Source organism: Alosa pseudoharengus, unplaced genomic scaffold (genome assembly GCF_046254945.1).
Source record: "Alosa pseudoharengus isolate Yale_2024_CS ecotype anadromous, Long Island Sound unplaced genomic scaffold, YU_APseudo_1.1 YU_APseudo_1.1_scf_1, whole genome shotgun sequence".
Lineage (NCBI taxonomy): Eukaryota > Metazoa > Chordata > Actinopteri > Clupeiformes > Clupeidae > Alosa > Alosa pseudoharengus.
Window position 1 is genome coordinate 2502280 of NW_027468564.1, and position 24450 is coordinate 2526729.

At 40.5% G+C, this 24450-nt stretch overlaps 1 protein-coding gene across 1 annotated transcript; it reads right to left on the minus strand.

Moving 5' to 3' along the window:
• Positions 1-854: 854 nt before the first annotated feature.
• Positions 855-16403, minus strand: LOC143120444 (uncharacterized). Its single transcript, XM_076281374.1, has 3 exons — positions 16273-16403; positions 5862-6201; positions 855-2596 (listed from the first exon to the last, which is right to left on the minus strand). The coding sequence occupies exons 2-3, from the start codon at positions 6154-6156 to the stop codon at positions 960-962; spliced, it is 1932 nt and encodes a 643-aa protein (XP_076137489.1). The 5' UTR covers positions 6157-6201; positions 16273-16403; the 3' UTR covers positions 855-959.
• Between the last annotated feature and the right edge of the window lie 8047 nt (positions 16404-24450).

The following is a 24450-nucleotide window of genomic DNA, read 5'->3' on the forward strand; positions in this document are numbered from 1 at the left end:
GCCTACACAATAGGCCTACTCACTGAACTACCTTGCTTATTGTCTTTGCACTTTGCTTATTGTGTCAGATGATTCATATGATTTAAACTAGCATATCTTATAGACAGTGTTGCAGAACTGTTTGGATTTACATACAAGTTGGTTCAATATTGCAAACAACTCATCTATATTATATTTTACCACATCTGCTCGCGGACCACTTGGGATAGCTTGCGGACCACACTTTGAGAAACACTGGTATAGAAGTAAACCCCCTCTCCTTACCCCGCTCTCGCTCAATGGACACGCGTGACTCGGCATGCACAATCCAAATACATTCATAATCGTGAAAGCAAGGACACATAGACAACTAGCTAAATTACTATTAAATCCACTTAGCATCATTAGCATGCTGCACATTTGTTTAAAACTCTGCGTTCAAGTTGACTGATCATCTCAATACCATGTTTCCCAAAAGGGCCTGTCCCAAGGAGAACAAGTATTACCCTGAAACTTAAACACACATGGGGAAACCGAACAGTCCAATCAGTAGACTATAATAAGCTTGCCAACTATGCTACTTTGTTTGCAATATTTCCAGGCTTCAACCAGACAGCTGAATTAAAGAGGTAGAGTTGTAATAGTAGGCCTAGGCTATAGTCTAATCTGCATAAAGTGTGCTGTCATAAATATCAGACATTCAATATTCTCTTTTTATATCAGGATATAAAATAATACATATATATTATATTATATATTACATTGTAATCCTCTGGTGTTGTAAGGTAGGGCTATTTACATTTTATTTAATAAAATGTGTAGCCCCCCCCCCCCCCCCCCGAATCGTGAGGTTGGTGTATGTTACAGCCCTACCGAATTAAAGCCCATTCACACCAAATGATAACGATAACTATAACCATAACGAGTTATGCTCCTGCTAGAGTTGAATATCTGTGGACCTGTCAAATGCTTTTCTACACTCATGAGGTTTCTCTCCAATGTTTATTAGCATAATGGTTTTTAAGGATTGAATTTCGTGTAAAAGCTTTTCCACACTGGACACATTTATGAGGCTTCTCTCTGGTGTGTTTAAGCATGTGGCGTTGAAGATCACGGGTTGTTGTAAAAGCTTTATCACACTGGACACATTTATGAGGCTTCTCTCCAGTGTGAGTTAGCATGTGATTTTTCAGCAGTGAAGGATGAGCAAATGTTTTTCCACACTGGGCACATATATGAGGCTTCTCTCCAGTGTGTATGAGCATGTGGCTTCTAAGAGTTGACATTTGTAAAAAAGCTCTTCCACAGCAGACACATTTATAAGGCTTTTCTCCAGTATGTGTAAGCATGTGGCGTTTGAGATCTGTGATGGTTATAAATGCTTTTCCACACTGGGCACATTTATGAGGCTTCTCTCCAGTATGTCTGAGCATGTGTTTTTTAAGAGTTGAGAAGTGTGAAAAACTCTTTCCACACTGGACACATTTATGAGGCTTACCTCCAGTGTGCATTAGCATATGGCTTTTAAGATGTGAAATTAGTGAAAAAACGTTTCCACACTGGACACATTTATGAGGCTCCTCATCACCATGAATTCGCATGTGTCTTTTAAGTGTGAACATGTATACAAAGGCTTTCCCACACTGGACACATATATGAGCCTTCTCTCCAGTATGTGTAAGCATGTGGCGTTTAAGATCTGTGGATCTGTCAAATGCTCTTCCACACTGGGCACATTTGTGAGGATTCGCTGTACGGTGTCTTAGCATATGGCTCTTAAGAGATGACTTTTGTAAAAAAGCTTTTCCACACTGGACACATTCATAAGGCTTTTCTCCAGTATGTGTAAACATGTGGAATTTGAGATCTGTAGAGGTTATAAATACTTTTCCACACTGGGGACATTCATGAGGCTTCCCTGTACGGTGTCTTAGCATATGGCTCCTAAGAGTTGACAGTTGTGAAAAAGCATTTCCACACTGGACACATTCATAAGGCTTTTCTCCCGTATGTATAAGCATGTGGCGTTTGACATCTGTGGAGGTTATAAAAGCTTTTCCACACTGGGTACATTTATGAGGCTTCTCTCCAGTGTGTATTCGCATGTGGGTGTTAAGATTTGAAATTTGTGAAAAAGTTTTTCCACACTGGGTACATTTATGAGGCTTCTCCTCAGTGTGTGTAAGCATGTGGCTTTGAAGATCTTGGGATGTTGTAAATGATATTCCACACTGGGAACATTTATGATACCTTTTATGAGACTTCTCTACTTTGTGTACAAGCATGTGGCGAGAAAGACTTGAGCTGTGTGAAAACCCTTTTCCACACTTCAAACATTTACAAGGCTTCTCTCCAGTGTGTGTAAGCATGTGGTGGTTAACTAGTGAGGGTGTTGTAAATGCTTTTTCACAATGAGAATATGTATGTGTTTTTTTGTGAGACTTGTTTTCATTCACCCAAACTGAGTGTGTTTGCTGGTGTTTCTCAAGTTCTCTCAGGGTCATGAAACTCTTCTTGCAGACCGAGCAGTGGTGCAGACCTCCTTTGAGTTGCAGGTTGAGTTCATCATTCTGTCCATGGATCTTCTGTTCTGTTACATGTGGATGTTCTGATACACCTGGAAGAGTTACCATAGAGACTTAGAATGACGATATATGTTCCACATTCAGCAATTAGATACTGATGAGGAAATATCTAACTTCAAATAAAATTCAAATGCAGAAATATAATCACTAGTTATGACTTACACATTACAAGACAGAAAGGGTCAGTGAACAGATAGGACATGTTTTAGTAGATATCTTTTGGGACTACTTCAGGGCCCAGTTGTTGAAAAGTATCAATTTTTTGGGGTTGGATCACATCTGATTTGATCAAATTTTCATTGCAAGAATCGACATTAACCAGCAGGTCCATATCTAGCCTGCGATAGATGATGTGAAAAAAGCTAGAGCCCCTCCCCCCCACCAAAAAAAAAACTCTTCGGATTTACACAATTCACACAAGTCACCCAAACTAATGTGAAAAAAGCGGGAGGCGCCGAAAAGCGCCACGTTTGCATGCCTGAACAATGAGTCTGAAAGTGGACCTAGGCTTAAGCAATAAGCCCCGAGAGGCCAAAGGTTACAATGATTCTACAAGGGGCGTTGTTAGGCACGACGTGCTAGCGGAGTAACCCCCCCTTAGCTGTTGTAGAATCAGTGTAACCTACGGACTCGAGTGGCTTATTGCTTTTCTAAAACTGTTATAAATACCTGGTAAAGTTTCATAAAGTAAAGGCACAGCAACTAGAAATAAAACGAGTAATTCCTAGATAATCATTCTTCCGCCAAGAAATATATTTCCTCTATCTGAATGGTTGCCAAGCAACGTCCAGATGCAGCTACTACTACTTTTGTATCAAGTTAAGGTATAGCAGTAATATAGAACGAAATGCGGTCAAGGTGTATGTTTATGCTGCATTTTACAATGGCATCAAACGCGATTCAGCCAATCACAATCAAGGACTGGAACTATCAGTTTTAGAATAAATATTTTGAGCTTCTCATTGATGAGTATTCAATTTGACTTTTCTTTCGAGCATATAGATAATTGTAGTTCTGGTTTATTAGCACGAAAACAAGCAAGAACAAATAATAGGCTTCCAGACGGAGATCGCGCACGGTATGCCAGCTAGACTGAAATCTAATCTGAAATCTATGGGCGAAAACTCATGAAAATAGACACCATTTCATCCCTCACAGTCGCTCAGGGACAGAGATGTATAAAACTAGCAGAAACAAATAGTACTACACACATCAGATATGTGCATTTGACACATGAGTGAGTGCATTGTTGGATTCCGAATTCTCACAGAGCCGTAGGTGCTCAGGCTCGTCATCGCCACTTGCGGGGGAAAAAAAACGATTAAAATTGTATATAGCAAATTGTAAAACAAAAAAAACATAAAATAAATGCCCATAGTAGATTAAAATAATGACCGAGATTAAAATGAAACTTAAACGTGATAGCATAATCAAATGTATTTGTAAAATTTGAAATAATAATAGGCCCTACAGTACAAATTAAAGTCCAAGTAACCTAGTCTGTCAAACAAAAAATGTAAACTAGGGAGATCCAAGGTCTAACAAGAGCCAAGGAGCAGGACTGGAGCACTCAATGCTTAAAGTGTTTTTATTCAAAAAACTCTGAAGATGACGCATGGGCGTCGAATCGTTAGTCAGTTTGCACGAATAAAAACACTTTAAGTGTGCTCCGGTCCTGCTCCTTGGCTCTTCTTAGACCTTGGATCTCCCTTTTTGACTTCTGCGTCCTGTTCCGTGAGCACCAACCAGGCTGAAGCGCAAGGGACCCCCTTCTACTAAAAACTGTAAACTGTTCCGTTTACAAAGAAGCCGACTTGTTCAGTTTGTTGTACAACTTTCTTTGGCCCTAACATTGATAGACGTGGATAGTTAGCTTGTTTACAGTTGATTCCATTGTTGCAAAGCCTACTTGTAGGCTCAACCATCGTCCTTCTGTTACAGTTACCATTCATAAGCATTGAGATGGAACAGTGATTAAACTTTTTTTTACCAGATATACTTCATTATAGTAGTGTGAAGTATTAACCATTAATAGCCACCCACCAGCCAATCAGAAAAGAGTATTTATTCTCTCAGGGTGATAACACAAATTGAAGGTCATCATAGGCCACCATAGTTTATTATAGTTGGCCACTATAGGCCACCATAGTTCATCATAGTAACTGCATGCGAAAAACTTTTGTAGTTTTGTAACGTTACCAACACAAACAAAGGCTAGTCCTATAATTCACTGTTCTATTGCAATTAAAAAACAGCTATTATGATAGGCTACTAATAATCTTTTCAGACAGGTAAAGGACATGAACACTACGATATACAATTATAGCCAGCTGCCACAAAGACATCAGTCATTGAAAAAGTCAACGTTAGGCTACTGAAATTTACCCATCTGGAGTAAGCTAACGTTATCACTGCTCCAGGGTGCTTACATTTGATATAATCATATGCATTACTGTTGAACTGCCGTTAAATGACAGCTCTGTTTTTCGGAATCTGAATTCAATCTGTTTAGTTGCCATAATGTCGCACACATAACTATGTAACTATTTTACCTTATTGTATCATTTATTTGTTTGATGACATTCAGAGACTCACCATCAAGCGAATGTTCAGCACAGTTTAAGGGCCCATTTGTATTCAAACAATATAAAGGTTTGTTGGAACCTAGTTCTGGGCCTCAATACGGTTGCATTACCCATCCTTTAACATTGTTTTAGTTTTGTGGTATTTGCTTTTGTCTAAAACATACTTTTTTTTGTTTTGCCGCGTTTTAAACAGCTACATGAACAGTCTACTCTAAAACTAAACAAAAAAGTCTCTAATCTCAAATGTGTCTCTCTGTTGACTATGTATGGGCTTTTGTTAATTGGGTAAGTACCTTGCTGTGCATGTGAGTGATTGAGAGCAGTATAAACACAGTGCTGCCACTGACCTGATTGCAACAGCGCCCTCTAGAGTCACAAAATGTCAGTGCAACACACCAATCTATTTAGCTCTGTGTGAGAGGTAGTGATGGGCAAATGAAGCTTTGATGAACCACTAAAGCACAGCAGTGTGAAGCTAGCAACACTAATGAAAAATCCAATATGGCTGCCACATGTAGATTTTTCAACATAAAAGTCCTTACCCAAACCAGTTATGTAACCAAGAATATTGGTTTGCTAAGGACTTTTATGTTGAAAAATGTATGTTTGGCGGCCATCTTTTTGCTTTTCAGCTAGTGTCGCTAGGTTCACACAGCTGTGGTTCAGTGGTTCACCAAAGCATCATTTGCTAATCACTAGTGCGAGGACTTACTTTCCAGCAGATGTTCATGTTGTTCCTCCTCTTCCTCCTCCTCTTCCTCCTCCTCTTTCTTCACTTCAGTCTTCACTGTTGTCTGTAGCATTTCATTGTACGTAGACTCTGGTGTCTCTGTGACGTCTGTTTCAGATTCACAGTGGATCTCTGCAAAGGGCTTTTCTTCTTCATCTGGACATGCAATCATAAGACCATAGTCCTCCTCTTTTATATCTTCCTCTTTCACGATCACTCTCAGGTCAACCTGGTGCGTTTCAGCACAGTCAGGACTAAATGGAAGTCCGAGGTCCATGTTGCTAGTAGTACAAAGATGATTCCCTCCAAAGTTTTCAATTTCCTGTAGTCAGAGAAACAGAATAAAGAAAAATAAAAATGCTAAGTCAGGTTTCCTTTCTTTTTTTTGCCTGAAGAAGACCCAGCAGGGTCGAAACGTTGCCTTTTGTGCATTAAATATATGGGAGTCAAACGCAGTGTTGCGGACGTTATATCCTCTCATGTCCCACCCACAGTGCCCAAAAGGTTCCCTTTCCCCTATGATCTCCCTCCAACCTATCTCAAGCACCCCACCACAACAGAGTAGAGCAATGGAGGATGACACAGAAACCTTTTTTTTGGATCTATAAAATGTGTTTATTTACTTTTTTGTTTTTTTTAAAATATTTAATAAATGAATCAATTTATTTATAAAGTTGTATTCATTGTTATGACATTAAGTGGTGTGAACAGCTCAAGGATGTAAACCATGGAGTAGTGGAAATTTTGCTGCTATATAATTGGTAAGTGCCCCTCTGACTGCCTGGCCACCTGCATCGGTGGTATTTGTAGCCCCTCTGGGCTGAGGGAAACGTTGCTCCTCAGTTGCTGCCTCCTGCCTCCATATTGGGTGTACTCGTTCACAAAAATCGTAGGGCACACTCGTTCTTTTTGTCGTTCTCAAAAATCGTAGGGCACAGCAAGTTGCAATAACGAATGGGGAAAAAGTGTAGGTCACTGCGTTTCAAAAGAATTCTCCACCTTGACTTCAGTCTCCCAAATGCAATTTCAACGCAGGTACGGGCAGCACTAAGGTACACATTGAAAGATTCCTACTAAGGGGTCAGTCTAGGAGACCTTGTGTAGCCTTTAATGAGCCACTCGAGCAGCGGATAAGCAGGATCACCTATGACAAAAAAATGAATGGCTTGCCCGTCAACTTCCAAAACTCTCTGCAAAACAAGGGAAACATGAAAATGAATGAGGAATGGGTTCAGATTGTTCTTATCCTCACATATAGAAACAAGTTCACCAACATAAGGCATAGTTTCATAATTGTGTTCTATCATAGCCTGGCTAACGTCTGGGAACTAGACATTCATTTTCTCGTATTTGAAACGTGGTTTACGAATGCCCAGAGCCATTTATTGGGCGCTACAAATGTCTATTAAATGCGTCTGTACGTGGCTCATAATGGCTTCGGTGTGTCGTCATCGTCTTGCTGCCCTCCCTCTGTTCTGTGATTGGTCCCCTAACTGAGGCGAAAATTTGCTCCATGGAATCCAGGCTGCCTAGCAGCGTGAATAAAATTGCGCGCGTAAGGCAGCATGGGAAAACCCAGGCTAGCTCTATCTCACTCTTTGTCTTTGGGCAACTGGTCTGCTTTCTTGAACAGCACTGACTGCCGCAGGACTTTGGCATCATGAGCACTGCCAGGGACCTTACAGTTCACACTCCAAAAAGTTTTTTGTGTCAATATATACAAAATAATATATTTTTTTTTTTATCACTGTCTGTGAGCTTTTACATAACCGTTTACATTTTCTGTGTTACAGTTGTGACGTATATGTGGTCATTATCATCCATGAAAAAGAACTACATTAGGCCACTATAATATATAATAGGCCTAATGTTCTGTAACACCTCTATAATATCCCTCTGTATTCTTCCTGTAGTAGGCGTGGTGTTCTAAGCAGAATTAGTAAAATATTAGGTTAATCGTTTTGTATTAAGCTACTCTGATTGGTAATGAAAGTGGTGAAGCTCTCTGATTGGTTGTAGTAAAAGTATAAATTTGAAGATCCACCTCTAGGGCGTCCTCTTTGTCGCCTTCACACGGCAGTACCAGTTACTGTGCAGTTGGGTATATGACAGTAGGCAGTCTCAACGTACCAGTATTGATCATCAACAACACCCTGAAGAACGTACGAAGCCCATCCTTTTCGGTTGATGAAATCCTGATAGCCATCACTTGGAGGCAGAATGGGGAGGTGGCTTTCATCAACACAGCCTATCACCAAGCGTTCGTTGAAAGCGCTCTGATATCTGAACAGCCTCCTCATAGTTCGGGACACTTATGAAGCTGCTCCTCACATTGTCCACCATACCGCGACAGAACGTACACAAATTTCTTCAATGTAGCCTACTTTTATGAACACCGAACTGGTTAGAAGCCAAACAATATTCATCACAGCTACCAAGTTTACAGTACCATAGCCACCCTCATTGGTAACGGTATCGGTGCACGAACTGTGTTTTCCTCCAGTGATATGAACGAGACATCTATGCCACACGGCCAATCATTACCACCCTGTCCCACCAGTCACGGCCTCGTACTCTCATCCATAGCTCTTTTGTTCTGGGTGACAGCTGTGACAGGCCGACACCAACAAAGTCGAGGACATATGCATTAATACCTGTCGCTCTCTTCGCCCATTGCTGACTATAAGGTGGATAAGCCAGATCCGCAACACAGCATTATAGTGTAGGATTGCTAGGGCCGCTATAACCCAAAGTGGTTCCATTTTCACAGGTAAATTATCACTACGATTAGGCTAACGACTGTTAAGTATAGCCTAGCTGCTAACATGTAAAGTAACTTTATAAAAGCTCGAGACTGTGCCAGTAGCACTTTATTGTTGGTAACTGGGATTAAAGTACTGATCGTGTAGTCTAGCCCAGAGTACTACAAGTTTGAATTTCCAAGATAGCTGCGCCCAATAAAAGTAAATACGAGCCTTACAGTATATTCTCTGTTTATGAGCAGTTCTGTTGGATTTGTCCACATTAAATCACATTAAATCACATTAAATCAGTTGTAGAAACAACAGTTTCCAACCTCTATCTGTCGCTATGATGTTATGACGTTTGTTTGGGTAAAACACTGTGTAATGCTTCGTTACAAACTGGCTAGTAACAACTGCTATAGTTCAGGTTAGACAGGTAGGGTCTCGCGCCAATTACTCAAGGCCGTGCGGGTGCGTTAGTTTTGGGCAACGTAACGGTAAATCAAGAAAAAAACTCGCAGACCATTATTTGCAGTTGAAAAATAAATAAACAAAGTGTTTAATCCATCAAACCAAGGTGCTACCAAGTGATGTGATGTACAAACAACTGCTAACAATAGTCAAATGCTAAAACACGGTAGCGCAGCTGGTTGACAAACAGAACACAAACAGCTCGTATGACATGATGTCACCGACGAGCTACCAGTTCGCTAAAAGACAAATCAAACGGGGCATAAGATCCAACCCAGGATAAGCATAATAACCGGGATACTGAAGTGCATGTAAATGCAGTCATTAATGTGATGTGTAGGTCTAATTGAGTGCACATACGTGAAAGCAATTAGCCTTCAGTCTAACAGTTTTAGGTTAGTGAAAAATAGTTGCGCATAGTATGTAAGGATATGTGGATGCAATTCATTGTGTTTTCTGTCATTGGATAAAATAAAAAAGAAAATGTTTCTGGGATCATAAAGTGTCTCGAAATGTTCCTTTATGATTTTGGTGAGCACTGTTCAAATGACATGACGTGAGCTAGCAAGTAACTCCAGATGTAAAAGTTTGCCAATAGGTTGCGTAGCCTATTTCTGAAATGTCATTAAACCCAACAGTAGGCCTAAATGAACTAAATCTCATATCCTAGGTAGCAGATGCAAGTAAGCAAATCAACTTAACATTGGCCTATTATTATTTGTTTCTGGGCAGCCTCAGCATCACTTAAACAAGCAGCCATGTATCGCTGTTTTTGGCACGACAGCTGCAGCTTTGAAAGCTGCGCTTTTGTGTGTGTCTGTGGAGGACAGAGAGTGAGGAAAGGCTCAAGCTAGGGGAGGCGAGGCTCTAGAAACGCCTCGTTTGTACATGAACATGCATCTTACCGCAAAACAACACTGACACTCTTAAAAGTATCAATGCCAAAATTAGGAATTGTGATATGTTTAATTTTGTTTTTTGGGGGGGGGGGGGGGGGGGCTGATATAAAGCATTGTTGACAGTGTCTTGTTCTTGTTCTTCTGCCGAGACAAGCAGCACTTTCTGTTGAGTGCATAATTGATGTAGGCGGTGTAAGAGAGCCTTCACGATTTATTAACCGTGACGTTTTACACCGTGGTTAATTGTAAAACCGGTTTACCGGGACATCCCTACTAGGTCTATGGGACAAAGGGGAAATCTGGCCATTTTTAACCCCAATAAACCACGTTTGGGGCCTCTAAACATATTAAAAAATCACGTTTGGGGCCTCTAAACACCTTCAAAACCAGAAAACCATTCCAAGACCTATGGAACAAGAGGGTCATTCCGTGTCAAATCACCCAGTGGCTGGCAGGTGACCCTCTCCCAAAAATCTGAAAAAAATCACAGGTGTTTGTAGACCAAACCTATGTATACATCTTAAATAGTATATCTGTATCACTAATGGTTCCAAAACTACAGCCCTTTCAAGTTTCAAGTCATTTTAGGCATCGTGGTGAACAATCCTTTTTGTTCAACTTCCAACATTACTGGCTCTTTTGGTATTTCACACACATTAGTGAAACTATGTGAATAGAAGTACATTTTCCTGTTGAATTAAAAAATCCAATCAAATCAGGTGTATCTTGTGTAATTCCCCCTCTGTAATTCATAATGTGAAAAAACATCACCACCTTTGAGGGCTTCTCATTAAAAAAGTATGTGACACAAATTCATCAGATTTTTTTCCCACTCATGTATGGATTATAAGGTCATGTCCATGCATTAACTTTGGTTGTTATCATCATCCTATTGTCAGAGCATTTTTATTAAATTGGGCTTGATTTTCAAAAAATTTGGGCTTGTTGCTGAGTTTCTTCATTGAGATAAGATTTTTTACAAATATTGTCTATAAATCCACTGAATTTGTACTTTATCTGCATTTCATATTTATCTTGAATTTCCCCTGGGGATCAATAAAGTATCTATCTATCTATCTATCTATCTAGTACCACTTTGCACCACACGTGGTGCTCTTTTAATACAATGGAAGTCAATGGAAGAGTAAGAGAGTCACTTGTTTGCTGCATATATCCAATCTAAACACACAGTTTATGGTTCATAGTTGAATTTCTCCAAATAATTATTGCAACATTAACAACATACTACTCATACATAAATCTAATCTAGAGAAAATAAACTGATCAAGTAAATTATACACACATAAGACTGACTGGTCATCATACATGCAGCAAGAGGATTTAGCATAATTACCATCTTTGTAATGAGTTTTTTTATACACCAGCTTAAACCTATCAGTGCCTATGTGAGCACTTTAATAATTACTAGCCAGCTGGTTAGGCAAAGTCTATATCCATCGTCATATGCATGGGATGCAGTCCTCTGTGATACAGACATTATGTGTTGATGCGTAGCAAAATGTGTAGTCCCAGTTTTTGATACTGTACAAAATGTGTAGTTTTGATACGCGATGCGCCGATGCATGCAATACTATGCGTTGTCGGTGGGGGCAAGTATTGCAAGTATTGTACATTATGTCAAGTATATATTTACAGAAGGTTTGAATACAATGGCCAGCGAAGAGGAAAAAAATATTCAAGCTTATCTTTCTTTTACAGTCTATTGAGCTCTGCATTGTAGGCTATTCATTGGGTATATGATTGTCACTTGGAGGAGACTTCAGACTTGTAGATAACTGTTAGCTAATTGCTGCTAACGTGCTAGAATCACACATCAGAAAAGCATGGGGCTGTGCACAGTAGTGTACGCTACATTAATTCACAATTTATAAATTAATTCAAAATTGAAGTGGCTCTGCAATGTAGGATATGTTTCTGTTAATTTACAGTAGGCATACCATGTTCCTTACACAACATGTGTCCTTGGAGTCTTTTGACGGATTCTAAATGAAAACTGATCCGTGGCTCTCCAAAAGAGCCTCTTGAGATGTAACTTTAACAGACAGCCTGAATATCACTCGGAATGTCACCCACAAAGTCAGGGGTGTCATGCAAGGCAAAATTCAGAGGGGGCACAATCAGGCACATTTTTTCGGGAGGGGGGGGGGGATTTTGAAATTCTGGCTGCTAAACATACCATTTCAATGCAGTTTGGGGGGGACAGAAATACCTTAACAGAGCAAGCAGCAACCATCCTCTATCTGAGGACTAAGCTAAAGTATCTATTTTGTAAGTTAATGTAAAACACATAGGTTGGTGAAAGAACTGTAAGCTCAAATTCAGCTCATTAAAGCATGTTTAGACACACACATTTACACTTAGGCCTACTACACATGATTTTAAAATCTAACACCCTCATTTATGAAACTGGAAACAATTGAACCAGGAGACTTTGCCAAATATTTCTAATATTTGTAAGAGTAGCCTAGGCTACGTTATACTGACACCATGTAGGCTAACGTTAACGTAATGCTCTGAATTCGCGGACAACATCAAATCCATAGTTCTAACTATTTGATCATCAAGTCAAAATTTCCTGGTCAACTACAAATAATTCCACTACTTTTTATTGCTTAGCTAGACTACTTACCACTTCAACACCATTGACTGTATCTGTTTAAACTGTAACTATAACAGTTCAACTGTTCAAACTGTAGCCTAAAGTTAACTGTAACAGTTCAACACAAGCAAAACATTGCGAGCTCAATGCACGTCTGAGTTGTTACGGGAACATACACAGAGCCCAATTTTAGGAAAAGGGCTGTTGACTGGTCTTCAGCTATTTTGCTACGGTTTATTACACATCCAGAAGAATACATTTGAGTCGGTATAGGCTTTGGCTTATTATGGAGCATAATAGGAACAAAGTTATGATCAAAAAAAGTATCAGGGACGAAAAATCCAAGGGGGCATGTGCCCCCTTAACTTCAATGGGCATGACGCCACTGCGCAAAGTTACCAGAGACTGCTACCAAAGATCCTTATTAATATATGCTTTATCAACCGTCTCTGCTGCTACCCCCTGTTGCGTGAGCGATGCATTCGGAGCATGTCGCTCGCGTAGCCCCTATTAAGGTTTTGCACCTACGTCATAATGTCATGTGACCGTTTGTTTAAAACTAGAGTGGTAGGCAAGAATGGTAGGCAAGGCACTGCAGAGAGTGGTAGGCAAGCCTACAACAGTCGGGTTGCATAGGCTACACATAGTTACAAATAGCTTAAAAATTGAAATTTTAATATCAAATATTGACCGGGATGCCGACCACTTGTGTAGGCCCTAACAGTTGGTTTTACAATAAGAAGCAAAAAGGCGACGAACGACCGTTTAGCCTACCTATCCTCGTGGTTGTGGAGGATGATCGTTAGCAGCTGTGAAGTCTTTTATTCTCAAGATAGCCTAATGGTGTAGCCTACTGTGTACGAAGACGTAGGCTAAAATACAACTATCTACAGTCATCCAAAAATGAATTGCCAGAGATAGGCTATGAAGGGAAAAAGTGCAGCATTTTAAACATGGCAAGATTATTTTTACCGGAACAGTTTGTTCTAATTTGTCTCGTGAAATTCGTGCTTGTGGACACCAATCACCTATCTTCTGTCCTTCTATTTCAAGTTATCATGAGTGTCATTTGATTATATAATCCAGCAAATGCTAATAAATGAAAACAGAATAGGCTTATGTGCTATAGGCTAACGTTACAGGTCACTTAGGCTAACTCCCGTATGTCAAAATAAACTGATTTGATCCTAATTGTTTAGCGATCACACACAACAACTTAACACAGCAACCTCAAACAGCACTGTTGAACCTAGGCTACTGCTTCAGTCATGTAAGAAATAAGCAGTTTATGAATTATCTTTACCCGTTTAATCAAGTCCACATGACCAAAATAACAACATATTTAAAGGCTGAGCTAGCATAACAGCCTAATATAGGCGATGCTGCAATGGATAACTAATAAAACGTTTCATACAATTAATGAACTTTATCACTCACATTCTGAGTTTTTCTGGGTGGTTATATATCCATGCAGATCGTCTTCGAATAAGCCATCGCTGTTATATGATATAATATGTTACAGGATTCATGACTAACGCCATTAATGTTAGCCTACATGATGCTGACTGACGCTGGCTATAACAGTAGGCTACCGTTTTAACATCTGCTGAGTCTACTGCCTACCAAAACCTGTCGCTGTTCAGTTGAAGTTAACCCTCTAACCGCCCATGTCGCAATATTGCGACAAGCGTCATTACTGAATAAAACAAACGATAGACGCGAGTACAGTGTAAAATCTCATTTGTACTCTTGACCACTAGTTGGCAGACACCCAGAGCTTCGATTCAAGCTCAACCTTTTTTTTCAAAGTTTTCAGGAAGCTCGCGAAAACACGCGAGAAACACACGAAGATGCGGGCCATAGTTTTTTTTGCACAAATTGAAGCAGAAATACACCAAATGTTGAAAAAAAAAGTCTCGGGTCTTTTATTAATCTATTCTGATTCTAAAGGATAAAATCTGCATTTTGGAGGATATGATCGATCGTCTATTGGCAGTGATAGTCACGGAGCGTCTGTGAATGGAGGTGCGTCATTTGCGTCTTTCCGACAGTGTTCACTAAGCATACAATGCATATTTCGACCCTCTGCCCAACATAGCTGTAGGTGCCAGTGGTAATAGTGATGATAGTGTCCGTAATGGACGTGGTATTACACGCGATTACACACGAGAAACACATAAGAAGACGTGCATTTCCTCCATAACACGGAAGCAATGCAGGCCATAGTTTTGCACAAATTGAAGCAGAAATACACCAAATGTTGAAGAAAAAGTTAACATGTGATGAAGTCTTGGGTCTGTTATTTACCTAGTCTGATTCTGAAGGAGAATATCTGCCTTTTGGAGAATATGAGCGATCGTCTAGTCACGCTGCGTCTGTGAATGGAGGTGCGTCATTTGCGTCTTTCCGACAGTGTTCACTAAGCATACCAAGCTTATGTCGACCCTCTGCCCAACGTAGCTGAAGGTGCCAGTGGTAAAGGTGATGATAGTGTCCGTAATGGACGTAGTAAAGACAGCAGGGGTAGTAAAAATAGGGCTCAGAAGAACTACAGTCACCCGCGATAGGAACTGATTTGACCAGGCTACTTTATTGTATAGTAGAATAAGGTTTGTGGTAATAGTAATAGTTTACTATTGTTGGTTTACATGTGACTGTATTCCTGTTCATTTGTTATGTCGGTGAAATGACAAAAAAAGAAAGTAAAACTGCTCAAATATGTTCAACATCTAGTATTTACTGAAATGTGCATAATTCACGGTGGTTACCATCCAGTGACGTCATAATATGCAAATTAGATGAGTAAATTTACCCCTTCATAAACTTCTGTTCATACTAAATGATTTTCACATTTACAGTAGGACTTTATCTCTGACCACTTGCAAGCCATGGCCTTTTGAAATTTTGATGTACAAATCCAATTTATTCTTTTTAAACCCTGGCGGCTAAAGGGTTAAATGATCAAATATTGTTTGATTTTGTGTCAGCTTTCAGAAGGAAGACATGTTCCTTTCTGGTCAAATTTCACAGCTTCTAAGAAAGGCTATCGTCTTGTGTAAACCGAGTTTTGAACAGAGAAAAAAAGTTAGGCTACCATTAGGCTACATGCAGGTTCTCCCATAACGTTATCGATACAGATCAATGCACCAAATCAGGGCGATATTAGCGAAACAACTTTCCTGTGACAGGCTATCAAATATTGAACAATGGGATAACGTTTCATCATCACCTTTATTGATGCCTGAAATGTTGACATTGCTGAAATACAGAGATGTAGCCTACTGAGATGCAGCTGCAGGCAACGATGTTCAATGGGTTCAACTTGTCCCTTGCCTACCAGCTGGATGTAAACAAAGCTATAGAACCTAGAATACGTCACATGAAAAACGTTAATAAGCAAACAGTAGTGAATGAGTGAGTAAATGAACAATTCGAAAACTGCTTCTGTAAGAGCACTTACAGTTGTGATAACAGCTCTCGATTCCTGAATCTGCGCTCGTTTTCATTATTCATGCGCTAGCCTAATTAAGGCAGCCATAACTTTCGGGAGAAACTGCTGATCTCTAAAGAAAGTTTGAATGTATTGCTGTGTTAAGATCAGCGGTCCCTTCCGATGTTTGGCTAACTAGCTCTCGCATATTGTTTGTGAAAACACATACCGGCAAGTTCAGTGCTCCATCAACTTAGGTCTGCTGATTTGGTGTTTGTTTCTAATAAGACGTGGAACCATGTTTGAAACCCCGAAATGTCTTGAACCAACATCTACGAACGTTCGTCTTCTCTGTGTAGACTGCACGTGAAATGTTTCTCGCTGGAGCCGAGGAGCCAGCGACAACAATCAAAATTCCAATATGGCGGCCATTCGTAATCCTTCAAAATACAAGTCTGAATGTATTCATTCCTTTTTCCAATTCATAATGAAGAGAAATACTTATTTTAAAACGTTACACTATCAAAGCTAAAGTGAACTTTAACAATAATGAAATTAGAAATGTAAATGGAATAATTCTTTAAAATACTCTTTTATTTTGACTTTATTATAGTGGTGAATCCAAATTGTGTGGCTGTGAAAATAAGTTGTAGCCTACACATTTAAAATAATGCAAAATGTATCTTTTATATACTGTACAAACAGCACATAGATATGACAATCGTCCCCCTCACTTTTAATCATGAAAAAAGCCTCGGCCTACGCGCTAAATAGCCCATACACTCAACTACATAAAGCTTCTCATTAACAGCACAACTAACCACAACCATCGACTGTACAATCAGTTGGATATCTGAAATGTTTCATCAGTTTGTCTACTAACAACCATCATAAACCAAACAAGGCTACTTGCTTGTGTAGACCACCTCTTGCTTATCCTGATGTTAGCTATTATTTATGTTTAATAACCAACTCAAGTTGGCTACTTATCAACTCGTTTTCACTAAGACCAGATGAGTAACTCTTACACCACATTTAAATTCTAAAACATTTATTTCAGACATCATTTACAAGACACAATTTACTTACTTGAGTTACCCTGGTGCATAAATCCCTCATATCACTGTATCGGATACTGCTCCCCAGCGCCGCTGTTGCTCACTGCGCCGGGATTAGTCTGTGCTTCACCACTGTGTGTTGAGTGTGTTTCACTAATTCACGGACTGGGATAAATGCAGAGACCAAATTTCCGTCACGGGATCAAAAGAGTATACTTATACTTATACTGATGCAGAGAAATTTGTGACGACGCTGGCTGTACGAATTCTCACTGAGCTGTTCCTTGGTTCTCTACATTTCCATCCTCCACTATCTCTGCATGTAACATATGTTTACATCATGTGTCAATCTTGTAAACAATTAGACAAACTTCTTCTTTCTGTGCAGTAGTGTTCTCACCAACTATTTATAAAGATACAACAGATATAAAGATGAAAACAATAAAAATAAAAATAAATAGTGTGTGTGAGAGAGACTGGAAGGGAGAATATATGGTGGATGAATTGTACATTTAACAGTAAATAATTAAATGTAATCAATTTAATCAAATGCAAAGTAAAACCAAATACTTGCCGTACACTATAGTCAGTTAGATGCCAGCTGAACACAGTCAACTTAAATAACCAAATAAAACAGATAACTCATGAGATAACCAGTAGCAAAGATTGAGTTAGATGACAGATAAACCACATGAAACAAGAATGCATCACATGTACAGACATGAAAATAAACCCAAAATAAGAATGAAAGAGAAAAGAATCATGAATGCGAGGAAGGAGAGAGACCAAAAATCAGGAAAGCCTCTTCCTTCCCTTCCTTGCAACGCACCTGTTTTTTCCAGGTTTCTTACGCATTTGAACTTTTTTCCCCAGTAAAATATCCTGTGTGCACACACACACACACACACACACGCATAAATACATACAAACACACACACGCACGCATTCACGCACACATGGACACACATGCATACATACATACACACACTCACGCACGCACACGTGGACACACATGCATACAAACACACACACACGTGCGCGCGCATTCACGCACACGTGGATCCACATGCATACACACACACGCGCGCGCGCGCATTCACGCACACGTGGATCCACATGCATACATACATACACACACACACTCACGCACGCACACACACACATGCATACATACATAGAAACACACACACACACACGCATTCACGCACACGTGGATCCACATGCATACATAGAAACACACACACACACGCATTCACGCACACGTGGACACACATGCATACATACATACACACACTCACGCACGCACTCATACACACACTCGCGCATGCACGCACGCACAACAATGTAAACAAACAATGTAACATAATGTGTTTTCTCACTCGTGGAATGCACAGAAGCAGTTTTTGTTCTTGTTTAGGCACAGGTGAACATCACATTTTGTACACTTGATGCTAGTGTGGCCCGTGCACTTAGGGAATTTGCAGCGTTGCCGCACACTGTCGATTTGCGGCCAGTGACCCACAGCATCAGCTCGGATATCTTGTGTGGGAATAGCCTTAGTTGGTCCCCTGCGCTGCTTCTTCTTGAACTCTTGCTCCACGTTAGACGAAGGCCGCCCCCTCTTTTTGGTCGACAGATCTTTGCCTTGCATGCAGAGGGCCTGTGCAATGGAAAGCCTGAAAGCCAGCAAGTCCTTCTGCTTCTTCCGTGGAACATTCATATTGTCACAATCACGCCGATAGAGCAACCAGCCGTTGACCACCACCATGTCCACGAAGTGAAAGAAGAATCGGTGGTAGTACTTCTTAGACCTGATGTGGATGCGGTAGTAGGCGATTAGGGCATCAAGTGCATCAACACCACCCATGAACTTGTTATAGAGGGTGATGATGCTAGGACATTTCACAGACACTTTCCTCCTTTGCTTTCTGTCCCACCTCTCTGTGATGGAAACAGGCTGGGCACTTGCAAAAGTGCTGGCAACAATCACCCCTCTGTTGTCAAACCATTTGACAGCCCTAACCTCCACACGGCCAACAACAGCCTGTTGCTCCTCAAATGTCCCCCTTCCCTTCTTTTTGAGCTTTTTGTCTTCGCTGAATCTGCAGCCTCGCAGGCGATTTGGCCGTGCAGTGCCAAGGGCTGGTATCCCCCTGTTTGCGAGAGCTACAAACAAATCGAGCGAGGAAAACCAGTTATCAAAGTACAGGAGGTGGTTGACAGAGCCTTCAATAACTTGTGCAAGTTTTAGCACGACGTTCCCGCTTGCCCCGATGTCTTGTGAACCTGGTGGAGGACCAGACTTCCCTGCATAAACATCAAATGAGTGCACCAGGCCTTTTGTGTCACACAAAACAAAGATTTTGTATCCCCATTTGTACGGCTTTTTGGGGATGTACTGTTTTAGAACTGATCTGCCTTTGAATGGCACAATTTGTTCGTAAATGGACAGCATCTGATCTTGAGGCAGAGCTTGGAATTTGGGGAGCAGGGAATCAATTAGTGGCCTAATTTTGAACAGCCTGTCACTGTTGTTGGGTGTCGTGTTGTCACTCAAATGAAGGAAATGTTTAATTTCTTCCCACCTGTCGCGGGGCATCACATCAGCCACCTGCTCTACACGACATGCATTAGACCAGTAGATCCTAGAGCAAGGTAAGCGGATAACACTCATGTATAAAACAGTTCCAATGAACTGCTCCAATTCCTTCTGATCTAATTTCAAGGCATGGTTTGGATTTTCTTGTGTGCTGTACAGATTGCTCTGATTGACAATAAGAGCCAAAAGTTCAGTGTCAAAAAACTGTCTGAAATAATCAATAGGCTGTTTGATTGAGTCACTGTCTGGGAGAGCACCGTGCCACACTGGCACATTTTTCGCAGAGCTCTGAGTCTGTTTCACCATCTTCCATGCCACTACGTCTTTGTTCTGTCTCTTTCGTTTCTTTCTTGCAACTTGGGCACCTGTGCTATCAACCTCCTCATCACTGCTGCTCCTGTTGCTCTCTTCATCCCTGCCTGCATCGCCCGCATCTTGGTCTCGAACCTCCTCCTCACTGCTGCTGCTCTCTCCATCACCTGCAGGGGTCGCAATTAACTTTTAGAAATGTGAAAATCTATGGATAAACTGGTGAAATTCACTAGCCATTCAATAGGAAATCAGCATTTTTTTAGTCTAAAATCTAGTACCAGCCAACATGAAAATTTACCAGCATTTGGCTGGTGCTGGTGCTAATTTTGAATCCTGATTCACCTGGCTTGACAACATTTTCCTCATCGCTGCTGCTCTCTTCATCACCTGGCTTGGGAACATACTCCTTATCGCTGCTTGCACTATCGCTGAGACAACTATCCTCACTGTCCTCTGGGGGAGCTCTGACGTGAGGTTGCGCGCTTACGCGCTTGCCGTAACACAAGGAAGGTTTCTTTCGGATCTGCATAAAAATAAATAGCTTTAAAAAAAAATTATTCGTTTGACAGCACTAATATATACATATATATATATATAATTCTCACTGAATTCTCATACAACAGATATAAAGATGAAAACAATACGAATAATTAGTGTGCATGAGAGAGACTGGAAGGGAGGATATACAGTGGATGAATTGTACATTTATTAAACAGTAAATAATTCAATGTAATCAATTTAATCAAACGGAAAGTAAAACCAAATAGTTGCCGTACACTAGAGTCAGTTAAATGCCAGTTGGACACAGTCAACCTAAACAGAGACTTTCTAAAGAGGAGACACAGCACTCAAAAAATTCTCCATAGAAATGCATGGGGCTAGTTTGTAACGCCAATATGGCAGTTTTCTACACATATCACACGCCTACCTCAAAGCGTCGACATGTGAATACATTGAGCCAATCATGTGGTGTGATGTGAATACATTGAGCCAATCATATGGTGTGTTGTGAAGACTTTGTGCCAATCATGTCTTGTGAACTCGCAGCTAGAGCAACATTGGTGTCGTGAAGCCTTGCGCACGAGCGTTTCTGCTAAATAGGATGCCCGATGAGTGCCCAAAAAGCATTGCTATATGACCGCCGAGTGGAGGGACATGCCTAAAAGGACTTTGGCTTAAATAACCAAATAAAACAGATAACTCACGAGATAACCAGTAACAAAGATTGAGTTAGATGATAGATAAACCACATGAAACAAGAATGCATCACATGTACAGACATGAAAACAAACCCAAACTGGAGTAGAAAAGAGGGGTGGAGTAATAGTAGAGAGGGGTGGAGTAGAAGAAGAGAGGGGTGGAGTAGTAGAATAGAGGGTTGGAGTAGAAGAAGAGAAGGGTGGAGTAGAAGAGAAGGGTGGAGTAGAAGAAGAGAGGGGTGGAGTAGAAGAAGAGAGGGTGGAGTAGAAGAATAGAAGGGTGGAGTAGTAGAATAGAGGGGTGGAGTAGAAGAATAGATGGGTGGAGTAGAAGAGAGGAGTGGAGTAGTAGAATAGAGGGTTGGAGTAGAAGAAGACAGGGGTGGAGTAGAAGAATAGAGGGGTGGAGTAGAAGAGAGGAGTGGAGGAGTAGAAGAGAGGGGTGGAGTAGAATAGAGGGGTGGAGTAGAAGAGAGGAGTGGAGTAGAATAGAGGGGTGGAGTAGAAGAGAGGAGTGGAGGAGTAGAAGTCAAATGAGAAGCAAGCCAGGAGCACCAATAAGAGGAGAGGAAAACAAGTCTTCCAACATCTCTAATGGGCAATTCCACTCTTCCAACATCTCTAATGGGCAATTCCACTCTTCCAACATCTCTAATGGGCAATTCCACTCTTCCAACATCTCTAATGGGCAATTCCACTCTTCCAACATCTCATCTCTAATGGGCAATTCCACTCTTCCAACATCTCTAATGGGCAATTCCACTCTTCCAACATCTCTAATGGGCAATTCCACTCTTCCAACATCTTTAATGGGCAATTCCACTCTTCCAACATCTCTAATGGGCAATTCCACGCAAAACTGTCACATCCGAAACGCTAACACAATGCCATGGTATGGTATGATGTGAATGATGATTACTTGAAATTTGAGCATTCACTTGGTTGTAGAACTTACATGAAATCTTTTTCACATAATCATTTGCATCATGCAAATACCATGCCATTTATTGTTTTGTGCATTATTGATGAGTTTTGCGTGGAATTTAGTGCACATTTCATACATATATACATTATTTATTTGTTTATTTGTTTCTTTATGTATTTAGCTGACGCTTATATCCAAAGCGACATAAAGTTAAATGTAATAATTTGCTTAAATATCTTCCATTAGTCTATTCACATTTATGGGCTTCTCTCCTGTGTGTTAGTATATGGAATGTCAGACTTGCCATTTCTGTGAAAGCTTTTCCACACTGGACATATTTATGAGAACTCATTATGTGTAACCATGTGGTATCTAAGGTTTGTGGATGTTCTGAATGCTTTTCCACAATGCACACATTTATGAGGCTTCTCTCCCGTATGGATTAGCATATGTTGTCGGAGAGTTTGGAGGTGTGTAAATAGTTTTCCACACTGGTTACATTTATGAGGCTTCTCTCCAGTGTGTACTAACATATGACGTTTAAGTCTGGACATTACTGGAAAAGCTTTTCCACACTGGACACATTGATGAGGCTTCTCTCCAGTGTGAGTTAGCATATGGGTTTTAAGCTGTGAAGGGTGTGCAAATGCTTTTCCACACTGGGCACATTCATGAGGCGTCTCTCTGGTGTAAATATGGAATTTAAGATCTGAAATTTGTTGAGATCCTTTTCCAGAACAGGCCCATGTATAAGAATTCTCTCCAGTGTGTATTGCCATATGGCTTTTAAGACTTGAAATCTGTGAAAAACCTTTTCCACACTGGACACATTTATGAGGCTTCTCTCCAGTGTGTATTAGTATGTGAGATTTAAGATTTGAACGTTTTAAAAAAGCTTTTCCACAGTGCACACATTTATGAAGCTTCTCTCCAGTGTGTATTAGCATGTGGCTTTTAAAATTTGAACTGCATGAAAATGCTTTTCCGCAGTCGACACATTTATGAGGCTTCTCTCCAGTGTGTATTAGCATGTGGTTTTTAAGATGTGAAATTTGTGAAAAAGCTTTTCTACACAGAGCACATTCATGAGGCTTCTCTCCAGTGTGTGTAATAATGTGGCGTTGAAGATGTTGGGATGTTCTAAATGATTTTCCGCACTGGACACATTTATGATGCCTCTCCCCAGTGTCTCTTTTACTAGGCCTCACTCCTTTGTGTACAAGCATGTGGCGTGAAAGACTTGAGCCGTGTGAAAAACCTTTTCCACACTGGGCACATTGATGAGGCTTCTCTACAGTGTGTATCAGCATGTGGTTTTTAAGAGTTGAACTTTGTGAAAAAGCTTTTCCACACTGGGCACATTTGTGAGGCTTCTCTGTAGGGTGTCTTAGCATATGGCATTTAAGAGTTGACATTTGTGAAAAAGCTTTTCCACACTGAACACATTCGTAAGGCTTTTCTCCAGTATGTGTAAGCATGTGACGATTGAGATCTGTGGAGGTTATAAATGCTTTTCCACACTGGGCACATTTATGAGGCTTCTCTCCAGTGTGAATTCGCATGTGGGTCTTCAGATTTGAACTATGTGAAAAAGCTTTTCCACACTGGGAACATTGATGAGGCTTCTCTACAGTGTGTGTAAGCATGTGCTGGTTAACTAGTGAGGATGTTGTAAATGCTTTTTCACACTGAGACTTCTCCTTTTCGTTCACACTAACAGAGTGTGTTTGCTGGTGTTTCTCAAGTTCTCTCAGGGTCGTGAAACTCTTCCTGCAGTGGTGCAGCCTTCCTTCAAGTTGCAGGTTGAGTTCATCACTCTGTCCTTGGATCCTCTGTGCCATTACATGTGGGTGTTCTGATAGACCTGGAAGAGTTACCATAGAGACTTAGAATGACAATAGATGTTCCACATTCAGCATTTAAATGCAGATGAGGAAATATCTAACTTCAAATAGAATTCAAATGCAGAAGTACAATCATGACTTACACATTACAAGACAGAGAAGGTCAGTAAAAACATGGGACATTTTTTTGTATTAAATATCTTTTTGTTCTCGATCAGATCTGATTTAATTAAAAAAAGGTTCAGTATGTGATCAGGGTTGGGATTAATTTGATGAGCGTGACATCGCACATCAAGTAAAATGACAGCAACAATGAAACTCACAGGTGGTATGAGACTCTCTACCGTAATTTCCAACTTTTTATTAAACTGCTCCTAGAGCTTTTGAAATATCGACACCACTCCAACTCTAAAACGTCTGGCCGGAACCAGTTTAAGGTGGAAAATGGTGTCTCTGATCCTTGTCGTCAT

Coding starts and splice junctions, on each gene's coding strand:
- LOC143120444 (XM_076281374.1), bottom strand. CDS start 6,156: ATGGACCTCGGACTTCCATTTAGTCCTGACTGTGCTGAAACGCACCAG. Junction 2,597..5,861: donor ACATGAACATCTGCTGGAAA/GTAAGTCCTCGC, acceptor TAACTCTTCCAG/GTGTATCAGAACATCCACAT.